Below are 12,603 nucleotides of genomic sequence, written 5' to 3' on the forward strand. Positions count from 1 at the left end.
TTTTTCTCCAGGGCCCAAGGTTAAATGATAGTTAGACAAAAGATAAGATGTTAAATATAGCAGTTTGCATTTTGTGTGCTATTGACCTCCTTATGAATGTGCGAGTGATTTTCTGCCTTTAATTTTAATGTGTCCCTATTTCTTTCATGTGCCCACCACTACCCTAGAACCCTCTATAAGAGTAGTCCAGCATCTTCCTCTTACATTGTCTTGTTTAATAAAATGAAATGACTCAATTGATTTTTTTCCAATGTGTAGTATTGGAAAAAAGTAAACAAGTAACATTTTCCCTGATGTATGCCAAATAGATGTCGCCAGCCCCAACATCATGTTTGCTGATTATTTAACAATACTGGGCAGTGGGAACACCTTTAAAAGCCTTGGTGGCATCACTATTGATGATTTCATATGGACCCACAACAGTGCACAATCTTAGGAAGACTCAACAGAGACTGTATTTCTTCAGGAACCTGTACAAGTTCCTTAAACTGCCACTCCAAGAAATGTAAATTCAAGTGCATCGTAATCAAGCATAAGATGGCAAGAAAACACTACTGTGTTAAACCACTACAGGACAACTTGGGAATACATTTTGCAGCATTTTATCACCTTTAACTCAGCCTTGCCACAAAGCTTGCACAGAGCATGATCAAAATAGACAAGACATTTTTCACATGTTGTCCTACTGGCAGATGCTACAGGGGCATCACATTTAGAAAAACAAAACCAGACAAACATAGTTTGTACCAATGGGCCATTAAGTCTCTTCAACAAAACCATGTGATAATCAATAATCTTTCCTGTACTACACCACCTTTTGAAATTTGGTTTCTTGAAAAAGGTAGATTGTGGGAGATTTGGTCCTTAAAAAGTAGATATTGTGAGCACCCTTGGTCTATATAAACCAATAGGTTTTCATATCAGTATTTACTTAGTCCTGTCAGTAATATTTTTTTTATATTCAGGGAAAAACATGTCTTAAGGAGTAAGTGTTTTAGATGATATCATGTTCTTTGATTTGTTTACAAGACACAAAAATGGTGGATTGGTTGTTTGAGTTCGGTGCGGGCATCATGGGATTGATTCACACTGGTGGTGGTGTGATTGTGAGTGAATGGATGTCTGTCTCTATGTGTGCCCTATGACTGACCGGCAACCAATCTAGGATGTAGACCACCTTTGCCCAAAGCCAGCTGGAATAGGCTCTAGCATCCGGGAACACCGACAAGGACAAGCAGTGCTGAAAATAAATGAATGAACAGGGCTTAATTAGAGATGGGAGGTGAATGAGAAATAATACAAGGCAGACAGAGGGCTGGAGAGAAAGGAGTCCATATAGAATCTGGGGAAATAAAATCTGCTCTGCTTCCTTAAAACTGAATTTTAATTTGAAAGCATGGGGCTTTAAATTAAACTTCATATTATATGCTGTATTTCACTTCTAGAATGGGCTCATGGTGAGAGTTTCAGAAACCTGTCCAGAGCTCAACTGTTCTGTCAGTGAACAGAAACTTAGGGATGGGAGATGCTGCAATGTCTGCCAAGGTATGTCTATTTCCATTTCCATCAGTTTTACAAGTTACTTAAGCCCTCCACACTGCATCATTTACAACATTTTTGCTCAATGTGAATGTTTCGATTGAGAAGTGCTTATAACCTAGTGACACTCCTGTTTTGCATATTTGATTCATTAATTGGTTTTCAAAAATGAAAAATAATATTACCCCCAAAGTAGCCCTGGACTCTATAATGTACATAGAGATCTGTCACTAAACGTCCTGTCGTTTACTCGGTGTAATGTGGCTGAGAAAGTGTCCAAAGTTTAATTCTTAGTCGTTATTTTTTAGGTTATGACTTCTGCGCAGAAGGGATCATCTGTGGGGAGAACTCTCTTTGTAAAAACCGGGAGACTAAAGCAGAGTGTGAATGCAAGGGTGGCTATGCTTCAATCCACGGAGATTCCACTTACTGTGAAGGTAAGGACCATACTTTACTTCTTGATTTTTTTTTGCCAATTAGGAGATTTGCAACAAGAAACACTATACATAACAAAACAAAACAAAAATAATTCCCCCATAGATGCTTTTTACTGCATAATGATTGTAGCCTACCTCTACTTTCCCAGCAAAAATATCACTATCTTAACTCTCACATTTTCTCATATCTTACATTAGTTAAACCGACTACCCCTCTAGATTTATTGGTGTTAAAAAAAAAAGAAATTGAAGCATATTTCAATAGTCTAATTTAACCAGAAAGGCTTTATCTGTAACTGTCAGTGTGCATGCCACTTGCTGATTGGTGGTCTTGGCTGAGCAAAACTTTGCCTCTGGGTGCTGAAGGCTCAGAAAACATGTGATGAAGCTAATGGTCGACGCTAGGCCATGCCAAAAGCCAGATTGAAGGATTTTCTCGTTGCTCTTTCCTTTTGTCTTTGGTTCAGAGCCACCCTGTACTCAATTCTCTAAACATGCTGAGAGCTGTGGAGCCTCAAGCCTTTCAGTCTGTTTGCTTCCGCTTGATCTGCGTGGTAAAGAGGTTTACGCAAAGCTTCACTCCCATCCAAGATTGTCCGACACCATATGAGTGGGTATGGGAGAACACTGATTGTTGGATCAACAAAGAAAATCGGCAAGCCATAGCATTATCCATATTTAGGAATTTCCCTAAAGACAGCTCAAGTTACTGCTTTAAATGGATTAGCCGGAATCAACCCCTTTTACTTCAAATACTGCATTTCACATGACTCATCTGTCACTGCCCATTTTCTATTAACAATTTGTGTTTAAAAAAAATTAGGTGGCATAGACATTAAGAAAATGTTAATGAAAACCTTCTTTGGTCGCAAAACAACTATTCTGACCGCGTGGATTTTGGTTCCTATGGAAATGTAATGCTAAAATGTTAATAAGCCTGGTTATCACCTTAAATTTGTATAGATCTTTGAACGGATAATGATAGTGGCCAATCAAAATATTTGTTCTTTGAAGCCCTACTGTCTATTAAATAAATTCTAGTTGTACAGCAGTATCTTTGTATTTGACAAACTTATGGCATGAAAAAAAAACCGAGTCCCAGTTGTGGCGTTATAGCGCTGATATTGATGTATGTTGCTTCTGTCAGCTTCTGCTTGAAGAGAAGGTAGAAAACTGCTAACACGAGCAACTTGTGTACTGTAAGAGGACTAGCTGACATAGGCACATGCTAATGATGGTTGGCTTCTGAATTATGTATTATGGCTTGTCGTCAACATTCGAGATTGAGGAATCATTCAGTCAGTGAAAAGCATTTCCTTTTTTTTAATTACAAAAAGAATGCATTTACATCATGTTTACTAGATATGGTTTTGAGAATACACTTTTTCAGCAAACCTAAGCAATACTTGGTCATATGTGAGTTACTTGTGTGAGTTACAGTGTGAGTTAGTGTAAATCCTGGTCAAATAATGAGTCAATTAAATTAAAACATCTCGATTTATTTTTTAATCCATGCTGAAATGTTATAAAGATATAAAAGATATAAACTTTGTTTGTAAATGTCACTAACTAAAATATACATTTTGTGGTATTATATAAATATAGTTTTATCCATTCACAAGACCAAATATTGAATTACCCCTCTTTACTAACACGGGGTGAATTGCACAATAGAGTTTAATTAATAGTTTTTAATTTATTTATTTTCTTGCTGCTTTTGAATTTGCACAACACCTTTTACAGTGAGGAATCGAGAGCCCCACCACTATAGCTTGACTAAGACGTGGGTACTACAATTTGTATTCACGCTATCGTTGACCTGCTGGTTATATTCCACTGAGAATTAAGTCTTGCCAGAGCAAACCAGGACAGCTGCTTGCTTGTATATTTATCTACTTCAGAATGGGGTTTTATAAAGGAACCCTAGTTTTTCTTCACTCAGTTCCAACCCAAGAGTTGATAATCACAGGTCTACAGAATGCTTCTTCATTTTATTTTTTGCATTCGTTCTAATGGGTTTATTATTGTCTTACTATCCTCATCAGCTCATGTTTATTAAGTCAGTGACTGCTAGCAGATCTGAATCATCGCTCTGTGCCCAAGGACGCACACTCACATGAATGCTGCCATTGTTTTCCCTAATTACAGCCTAAAACAATGATGTTTTTGTTCAAACACAATTTCTTGAACCTAATCGGGATCATCTTTTGAGGCTATAATCTCAAGACAACAAGATAATGTCCATCATTTCATGCTCCATCAAAATACTAACCTGCTCTTTAAAGAGAGTCAAGGGGAATTATACCATTAGCAAAGGTGACTCAAAATAACTAATTCCTCTTCAGTACTTGCTTTTCAAGCACATATCATGATCAGAGTCAGATGATCTAAAGCCTTTTTTTTCCCAGAAAATGTTCTAGTCAATCAGATGTCAAACGTAGAAAATCATTCAAACTCACATGCCTGTAGGAATTTTACGTACTTGACTTAGCTCTTTTTCTTTTCTTAGCTGATATGAAATTGCCTTTCCTGGAGAGAGCCTTTGCAAATCAGGGTAAAACGTGGGTGTGAAAGTAACATATCTGTAAGGATGTTTTTCCTTATGTAAACCATTCTTTAACTGTCCCTGTTGGCTGCTTGTTCTTGAAGGAAATTTACAACACAAAAGTAAATTGGTCTTGATATATGAAAAAAATGTATCAGAAAAAGCAACCCAGTGGTCAAATGCTTGGCGGGTTGGCCACACACTTCTGAGATCGAGGATTCAATCCCAGACTCAGACCTTCCTGTGTGGAGTTTGCATGTTCTCACCGATCTTGCTTGGGGGTTTCGCCGGATGCTCCTGTTTCCTCCATCATCCCAAAAACTTGCATGCTAGGCTGGTTGAACACTCCTAATTGGCCTTTAGTGTGAGAGTGAGTGGTTGTCTGTCTCTTGTGCCCTGCGATTCAAGGTGCCTCCCGCCACGTGCCCATAGTTGGCTGGGATAGGGTCCAGTACCCCCCACAACCCTTGTGAGGAAAAGCGGTTGGGAAATTAAATGAATGATTAAATGTATGCAGATAAATTCTAGCAGAGATTGTAGTATTTAAAGTAAATACATTAGTATCATATTTTATTTCACATCAGATTCTCCTGCTTTTTAAATCCACCATGAAACACCTTAATGAAAGCATTTTCTATCAGCTGCCCTGCATGCCCTCAACAGCTCAAACCTAACTGATAAACTGAATTTAGGCTGTGTAAAAGTGGGATTGGTTTCATTGCTTCACTAACTGTGTTTTAAATTAATGTAATGTCCATGTTGAAACATATTTTTCGTGCTGGCCTCTCCGCTTCACGTACTCCAAAAAGGGCTGTATTATTTATTATTCCTTTGCCCAGTGATTCTGCCCGCTCCCCATTTTTTCCACTGTTGGTAACAAGATTAGAACCTACTGTGAGGCCAACACATCAAGCCTAACAGGGCAATTTCTGTTTGTTCAGCTCACTTTCATTTAGCCTCCAGAGCAGCTGGATCCAGTGGCTTCAGACACCAAATGTATGATGTGTCGCCTTGGCTAACAGGCTCTGGGGAAGCACTTTATGATGCCCCAATCTAAAGTCAATCTCAGCTGACAACACAGCTGGTTTCAGCAGTTTCTTCATCGCCCTTACTTTCTGACCTTTGTGTCACTGTCAAAATATTTCCTTTTTATACTTCAGTTGTACTAGAGCTATAGATACGATATGTTTGTTTGTTGTGTTAAGTGTGAAATATATAGTTATACATTACAGTACAAAAACGTTCATGTAAATAATCAAAAACAAATACTAGCTTCCTTATACTTTGCTGGCTGAGAGGTTGGCTGAACATTTTTGATCATGTGTTGTGAGGTATTATTATTATTTATATTTCACACTCATACCTGGGACCAATTTAGAGTGTTCAGCCAGCCTACCCTTCATGTTTTTGGTATGTGGGAGGAAACCGGAGTACCTGGAGAAAACCCATGCAAGCCCAGGTAGAACGTACAAACCCCAAAAAGTGATCAGGGATCAAACCCTCGAGCCCAGAACTGTGAGGCCGACGCACTAAGCAATTGGTTACTGGGCAGTGTATTCATTTATTTTATTATTTAATTTAGGGTCCAAGTATTCTTGACTTTGGATAACGGAGACAGTGGTAGTGATATTTCTATAGTACTAAAGCACACCCATCAAAGCTGGAACCATGCGTTTAATGTAGGGGAGTGGCCCGAAGAAGACATTTTTCATTTTGAATACATGCCCAGCCTGTAAATGCCGATAGAATGAAATTATCCGGAACATTTAGCTTAAGAGTAGCTGGACAATGAGAAACTGACAGTTACAGTATTTCCTGCAACAAGTTACATTTCTTAACTTCCTAAGACCCAGACTCTTGCAAGGCATGCATTTTTATTTTCTCTTTGATATTTAGGCTAATTGGGACTTAATGAGTATAAAAACAAAGAATGATCTTTTTACATGATGTAGTTTCTTAGAAAAATGATGTCCACATCATAAGTGGATGCCACACCCTTGTAGTCCAAAATGTAACATTGTAATCTTTGACAACCAAAGATGTGATGTCCACACATGTGGACGCCAAGTCATAGGACAAACACAAGATAAACTCGGGAGAGCAGCAAGATTAATATCCAAACAGTTTGGACATGAGCTAATCAAGCTACGCCTGCCTGCAGAGCTTCTATAGCAGGGATGAAATGTGTTTGGGAGATTGTTTAGATGCAATGGGATTGTAAGATAAACTCAGAAAACATGCTACCTCTGCATGAAGTGCAGAGTCTGCTTTTAAAGTCGGTTTAATCTCATCCTCCTAGGGTCAGTCACATATAACTGGACCACTGGAGGAATAGAGAAATACATTCTTTGGTACTGTGTCATTGTGTCTCACAGAGGTTTTGTTCATTGTTTCTCACAAACTCTTCAGAGTGCTTTCATTAATGGTAACGCTCTCAATCCCGTGTAGAGGGACCTCCTGCAAAAGAAAGCGGTATATTGATTAGGAGTAACTGATAATAACCCTCATCCATCCTCTTAGCTCGCCCAAACCTCAAGCTCACTTTTGGGTGGTATCCATCACTGCCATCTGCATGACACTGACTCCATGTGTTCCAACGCTGTCCTTGGCATCAATGCAGCCCCTTGCCTCATTCCTCATACGGTTATTTATCCCTTCTTATTTCCGTTCAATTTCCCCACTATTTTTGAGTTATGGGGATTGCTGTGCTAATCCCTAAACCAGAGGGCTTGCTGCGCTGCATGGCCAATAGGATAAAACGCACAAATTTTCCCTGGAATTGAGCCTAAAAGCCCTCATGCAACCCTGCAAGTATTTATTTGTTACTAGTGGCCAAATGGGCAGGATTACAATTTATCACAGTTGACCACTTCAAAAAAATAGTTTGTGGACTTGTTTGACTTTTCACCACTCACACCAAATGCTAGGTTTTAATTTGCTACTTATTACACAAATACCTATAATAACCTAATAAATAAATAAACCGTTTAAACCCAAACATTGCGTGAAACATTGTCTAAATAAAATTGAATAATAAATTATCCTTATAGCACTTGTTGGATATTTGTTCATGTAGTAAGAAAAAAATAGCCATGTTATTCTCGACCTTTTGGGCTTTGATACCACTTGATGGCGCCACAGAGCAAATGAACCAACATGAAGCTTGGAACCATGTTGATTGAACTAATTGGCTGCAAAGCTTCATTGCTTCAAGAAGCTTATTTTTGGCCAATGCTGCTCAATACAAACCTCACTTCCCTTTGGAGAGACAGTCAACCTCTGCTGCCACCTGTTGTCAACACTGTTGTCGCTCTACATAGTTTAGCGCTGCTAGTGGTGCCTCTTACCTTCCATCATTTTAACAATGCTCCAAGTTAATTTTCTCTGCTAATTATTTCTTCTGTTTCAGTTGTTACATTACTTTCTCGGTAGTGCGATATTTTCTTTGTTGTTATTGGATCATTCTTAGTGAAGAGTGTAAATGAAAGTTTTAGTTGGTGACCTCGTAATATTCGTCTTCTTCCAAAATGTGACAGCAGATGAATCCTCACTGCCTCCTGAGCTCCACGCCAGTGCCTAGAAACCGATTAATAATGGTAATTAATCAGTTAAAAGTTCCAAGACATGATCTATCGATACACGCACACACATCTTCAATCTGCTATATATTCTTATACAATCTTGTCTCACAGTAGAAACCAACCGTTGTGTGATTTAACCTTGAATAGTCTTTGTGTCAAGTCTTCAGTGGCACCTCATTAAATATTCATATTCTGCCTAAATACGGAGTAAATCCACTGGTGAATTAATGTATGGTTAAGCTTAGACGTTCATTTAGTGACAGAATGTCAGCCAAGACTCCAAAATGTCTGCTTTGTTCGAGGATTTATTTTTGCCTTAAGACTTTATGTCAAGGATTTTTCCTTGCAGTAGTGATTTTATGCTCAGCTGCATCAGAATGGTTTATGGCCCAAATATTCTTCCAAGGTTTCCTATATTCATGTCGTATTTAACTACTGACAATTAAACCTGTCATCAGAATTCCATGCTAGTTATCAGTTTTAATTGCTGTAGCACACTTGAGATGAGCGGTGAACTAGTTTTTCTCAAACTCTATTCATATTTTACCATGGTGCCAACTACAACAGTTAAATAAATAATTCAGGGGCAGCTACGGGTTAAAGTAGTTGCCAATGCTTTCATTACTCCTGGCAGTAAAAAGACACAGGTTGATATTGAGCAAAATATCTGCAGAAAGCTGCCAGCTAAAATATATAGCAACAAGTTACAAATGCCTAACCTTCCCACCTGTGGCTTTAAGCATGCCAACAGCAGCTGTATTTGAATAATCTATTTTGGCCTTTACTGGGGCAATTTAAAAAAAAATGATTTAAATGTAATTTCCACTATAACACATGGGAAACTTGCCAAGTGCCATATGGAGTTTTCAGGGTTCACGATCTAGCCCAGTAGTGGCCAAACCGGTCCTCTAGGGCCACTGTGCTGCAGGTTTTTGTTCCAACCGATCCAGCATAGAAAGATTAACCAATGAGGAAACAAGAAGGACCTCAGTGCAATCCAAAGATTGAACTTGTAGGACACCAGATTGGTGAAAATGTGTCCTTAATGGGTTGTTATGCAAACCCGCAACCACTGCGGCCTCTTGTGGTACAGTTTTCCCAACTCTGATCGAGCCCAAAAATACGTAGGGATGGTCAGCAGAGTGAGGAATCAGCACACAGCCTATTGGTTGGAGAACAGCAAACAAAACCACCACTTCCCCTCAAACTGGATGACTTGAACTTCACTTGTTAAATGGTGTGAAGGGGAAAATATGGTTCATTTCTTTGGTTTACAAACACAGCGCTTTTCATTTCTCATGAGCTGAACCAAAAGATCGAAAACTTCTACATAAAGTAGTGGTTGTCAAACATCTTAAAGCCAGTCTCAATTTGATTTGATTTATTTTTATAAGGGACAGCACATACTAATGAACATATTAATATTGATGTTAATGAACATATATATGTAAATGTGTAAGATTGTAGCCGAGGGCTAATTTCCATCTTTTGTCCCTTGTGTGGGATAAACGATGACACATACTACTAGACATATACACTTTGCATGAATATTTTTAATACGTTTTAATGCATTTTTCATTTATAAAGAATTTCCTACAATTTACATGAAGACACTACATTTTACAGTCAACTGGTACAGGCATGGTTAAGGTTGTTCAGTGGAATAATATTAAGTCCCATTGCGTAATTTATATCAACTTACTGTTTGTTCTAACAATATAGTAATTTGATTAACTTTTTTATTTTGAAAGCCCTATTATTTACAAGCTTTATCTAGTTTGTTGCTTATTAGTGTGGCAAGTTGCAGTGTTTGCTGTTTTTGCTAGGCTTTTTTGTGGCGTTCTGCTGTTCTTCTGAAGAGTTGGTGCTACAATTTCCTCTTTTGCTATTTTCATTGCATAGTAATGAGGTTATGTCATGACTGAGCCATCCCCAATGAATGCAGTACTGAATTCCCAGTAGTTCAGAAAGCAATACTGTTTTTGTAAGGAGAACAGATACTGTGTTAGTCTTTTTACTGAGTAGCTGTATGGTCTATTAAGCTACTTTTACATGAAATAAAAAGTGTTGGCACTGTTTGTTTTGTTATGGAAATAAAAAAAACTTGTTTGTCAAACAAATAGCTTAAACAAAATGCTACAGATATTGAAAACTTACTTTAACACTTCCATCCAATGAAAATCAGACATGTTACAAAATTAATCCAGTCATATGGAAATTTGACAGCTATTTGAATGAGACATTCAAATATAGATGACATATCTTCTTTGTGCAACTTGGGAAGATGCCAGACATACGATGGTTTTATACTACACAGGTTCCGGGCTTTTTAATGACTTATGAGAAATGGTGGCTTTTGACCTACTGGGGCAATTTTCCGGTGGGATTCTGAAAGAAATTGCTCACAGTACCTCCTATCGCCCTCGGAAATATTTGATATTTTCCTGAATTGGAATGCCTTTTAAGCACTTGTATGCCATGCCATGCGATGCCATGAAAGAAAAAAATGCACTGGGCATTCTGCTTAAAAAAAGAACAACTAGCTTGTAATATTAAATATTCTTTGCTTGCATATAGTCACTACACAACTTATAAGTGACAGAGGAAGATAGGCCATGTATGTTGTGGCCTTTGTGCAGAAAACACAAGGTTTATTCTCTGCTGCAATATCCTGCTGTGGCCCCAGGCTCAGATAGAAAATAGGTGGTTATGGTCATCTGGTGTTAAAATGGTTCCAAACAAATCATTTGAGTGACTAGGTGTCGCAACTCCAAAAAGCCCTTGTTTAATTTGTTTATACAGGGTGACACCCCCATATCCCACCAAAAAAGGTACATTTTGAAGTCCCAATTGCCAGACATGATGAACAAGTGACACCATTGCAACATATCGACCTAGAGCAAATACTCCGCCATTTTAGTAACCTTGGTAAATTCAGGATGAAAGTCACAGTATTTATGCTGAGATGTTGTCATTGAGGAATCTCAATATTTTAATAATGCATTCATACAGGAAAGACACCACGTGAAGCACATAATTTTACAAAAATGAAAATTCTATTGATTTTTTCAATTGTCATATTTTAAAAGTTTCATAGACTACGAACAAAGTGTTTCTTCCATCACTCTTGGTTTTATTTGATTTTTAAAAATGTTCCATTTATTTCTGCCTTTATTAGATGTTGTGAGTTAGTACTATCTTTGATAATGATATCATTGGATGTTTCATATTAATGTCTAAGGATACAAGTAACAATTGGTGGTTCCTTTTTTTATTAGTGAAACTTTGAAATTGAAAAACAGTAGAGCCATGTTGGCCTATGATAAGGTGCCCCCCTGCATTGCAATATTTCACCCTCATTAACTCCTCCCTTGGATTGGATTGGATTGGATTTTATTCATCATGTATTCGGGAAATTTCGTTGTCACAGTAGCAAGAGGGTGAGGATGCAGAAATAGGAAAGGCATTTTATTCATCATGTATTTGGGAAATTTCGTTGTCACAGTAGCAAGAGGGTGAGGATGCAGAAATAGGAAAGGCATTTTAGACATAAATAGATAGGTAATAAGTAAGTTAATAAATAAATACATGAATAAATATATAAATAAGCGTGTTGCTGATATATAGATATAGATATAGATAGATAGATAAATATACATACATACATACACATACATACACATACATATATAAGCACATATATACATATATACACATAGATGTACATGTATACATACGGTAGGTCTTAACACTCAGCCATTTGTTTTGTTAAAGAGCCTGACAGCTGATGGGAGGAAGGATCTGCAGAAGCGCTCCTTCCTGCAATGAGGGTGCAGCAGTCTATTGCTGAAAGAGCTTCGGAGGGACTCCACAGACTCATGCAGGGGGTGGGAGGTGCTGTCCATGATGGACATCATCCTGGTCAGCATCCTCCGCTCTCCCACTTCCTCCACAGAGTCCAAAGGACAGCCCAGAATAGAGCTGGCCCTCCTGACCAGCTTATTCAGCCTGTTCCTGTCCCTCTCCGTGCTCCCGCATCCCCAACAGAGCACTGCATAAAACACTGTAGATGCCACCACAGTGTCGTAGAAAGTCCTCAGCAGTGTCCTGCACACTCCAAAGGACCGTAGTCTCTTCAGTAGGCAGAGGTGGCTCTGGCCCCTTTTATACAGGGCATCTACGTTTGTGGACCAGTCTAGTTTGTTGTTGAGGTGAACACCCAGGTACTTAAAATTCTCCACAATTTCAATGTGTGTACCCTGGATGTACACCTGAGCGGTCTGTTGAGGATTCCTCCGAAAATCGATGACCATTTCCTTTGTCTTACTGGTGTTGATGTAGAGGTGTTTTTGCCTACAACAGTCAACAAAGGCTGTGATGACTCCCCTGTACTCTAGGTCGTTCCCGTCCGTCACTCGTCCAACAATAGCGGTGTCGTCAGAGAACTTCTGGAGGTGGCAGGTGTCTGTATTATGTTTCAAGTCTGATGTGTAGAGGGAGA

At 38.5% G+C, this 12,603-nt stretch overlaps 1 protein-coding gene across 6 annotated transcripts in view; it reads left to right on the forward strand.

Moving 5' to 3' along the window:
- Positions 1-12,603, forward strand: part of LOC144092339 (protein kinase C-binding protein NELL1-like) — a 152,846-nt gene that overhangs the window by 73,865 nt on the left and 66,378 nt on the right. For all 6 annotated transcript variants that reach the window (XR_013306001.1, XR_013306000.1, XR_013306003.1 and 3 more), the window contains 2 exons: positions 1,446-1,545; positions 1,848-1,976. Coding sequence is in view for 2 of the 6 variants with exons in the window: in XM_077624980.1 (XP_077481106.1) it covers positions 1,446-1,545; positions 1,848-1,976 (229 nt within the window). In the remaining 4 variants the exon portion in view is untranslated. The remainder of the gene's footprint in view (positions 1-1,445; positions 1,546-1,847; positions 1,977-12,603) is intronic.

Source organism: Stigmatopora argus, chromosome 2, assembly GCF_051989625.1.
Source record: "Stigmatopora argus isolate UIUO_Sarg chromosome 2, RoL_Sarg_1.0, whole genome shotgun sequence".
Lineage (NCBI taxonomy): Eukaryota > Metazoa > Chordata > Actinopteri > Syngnathiformes > Syngnathidae > Stigmatopora > Stigmatopora argus.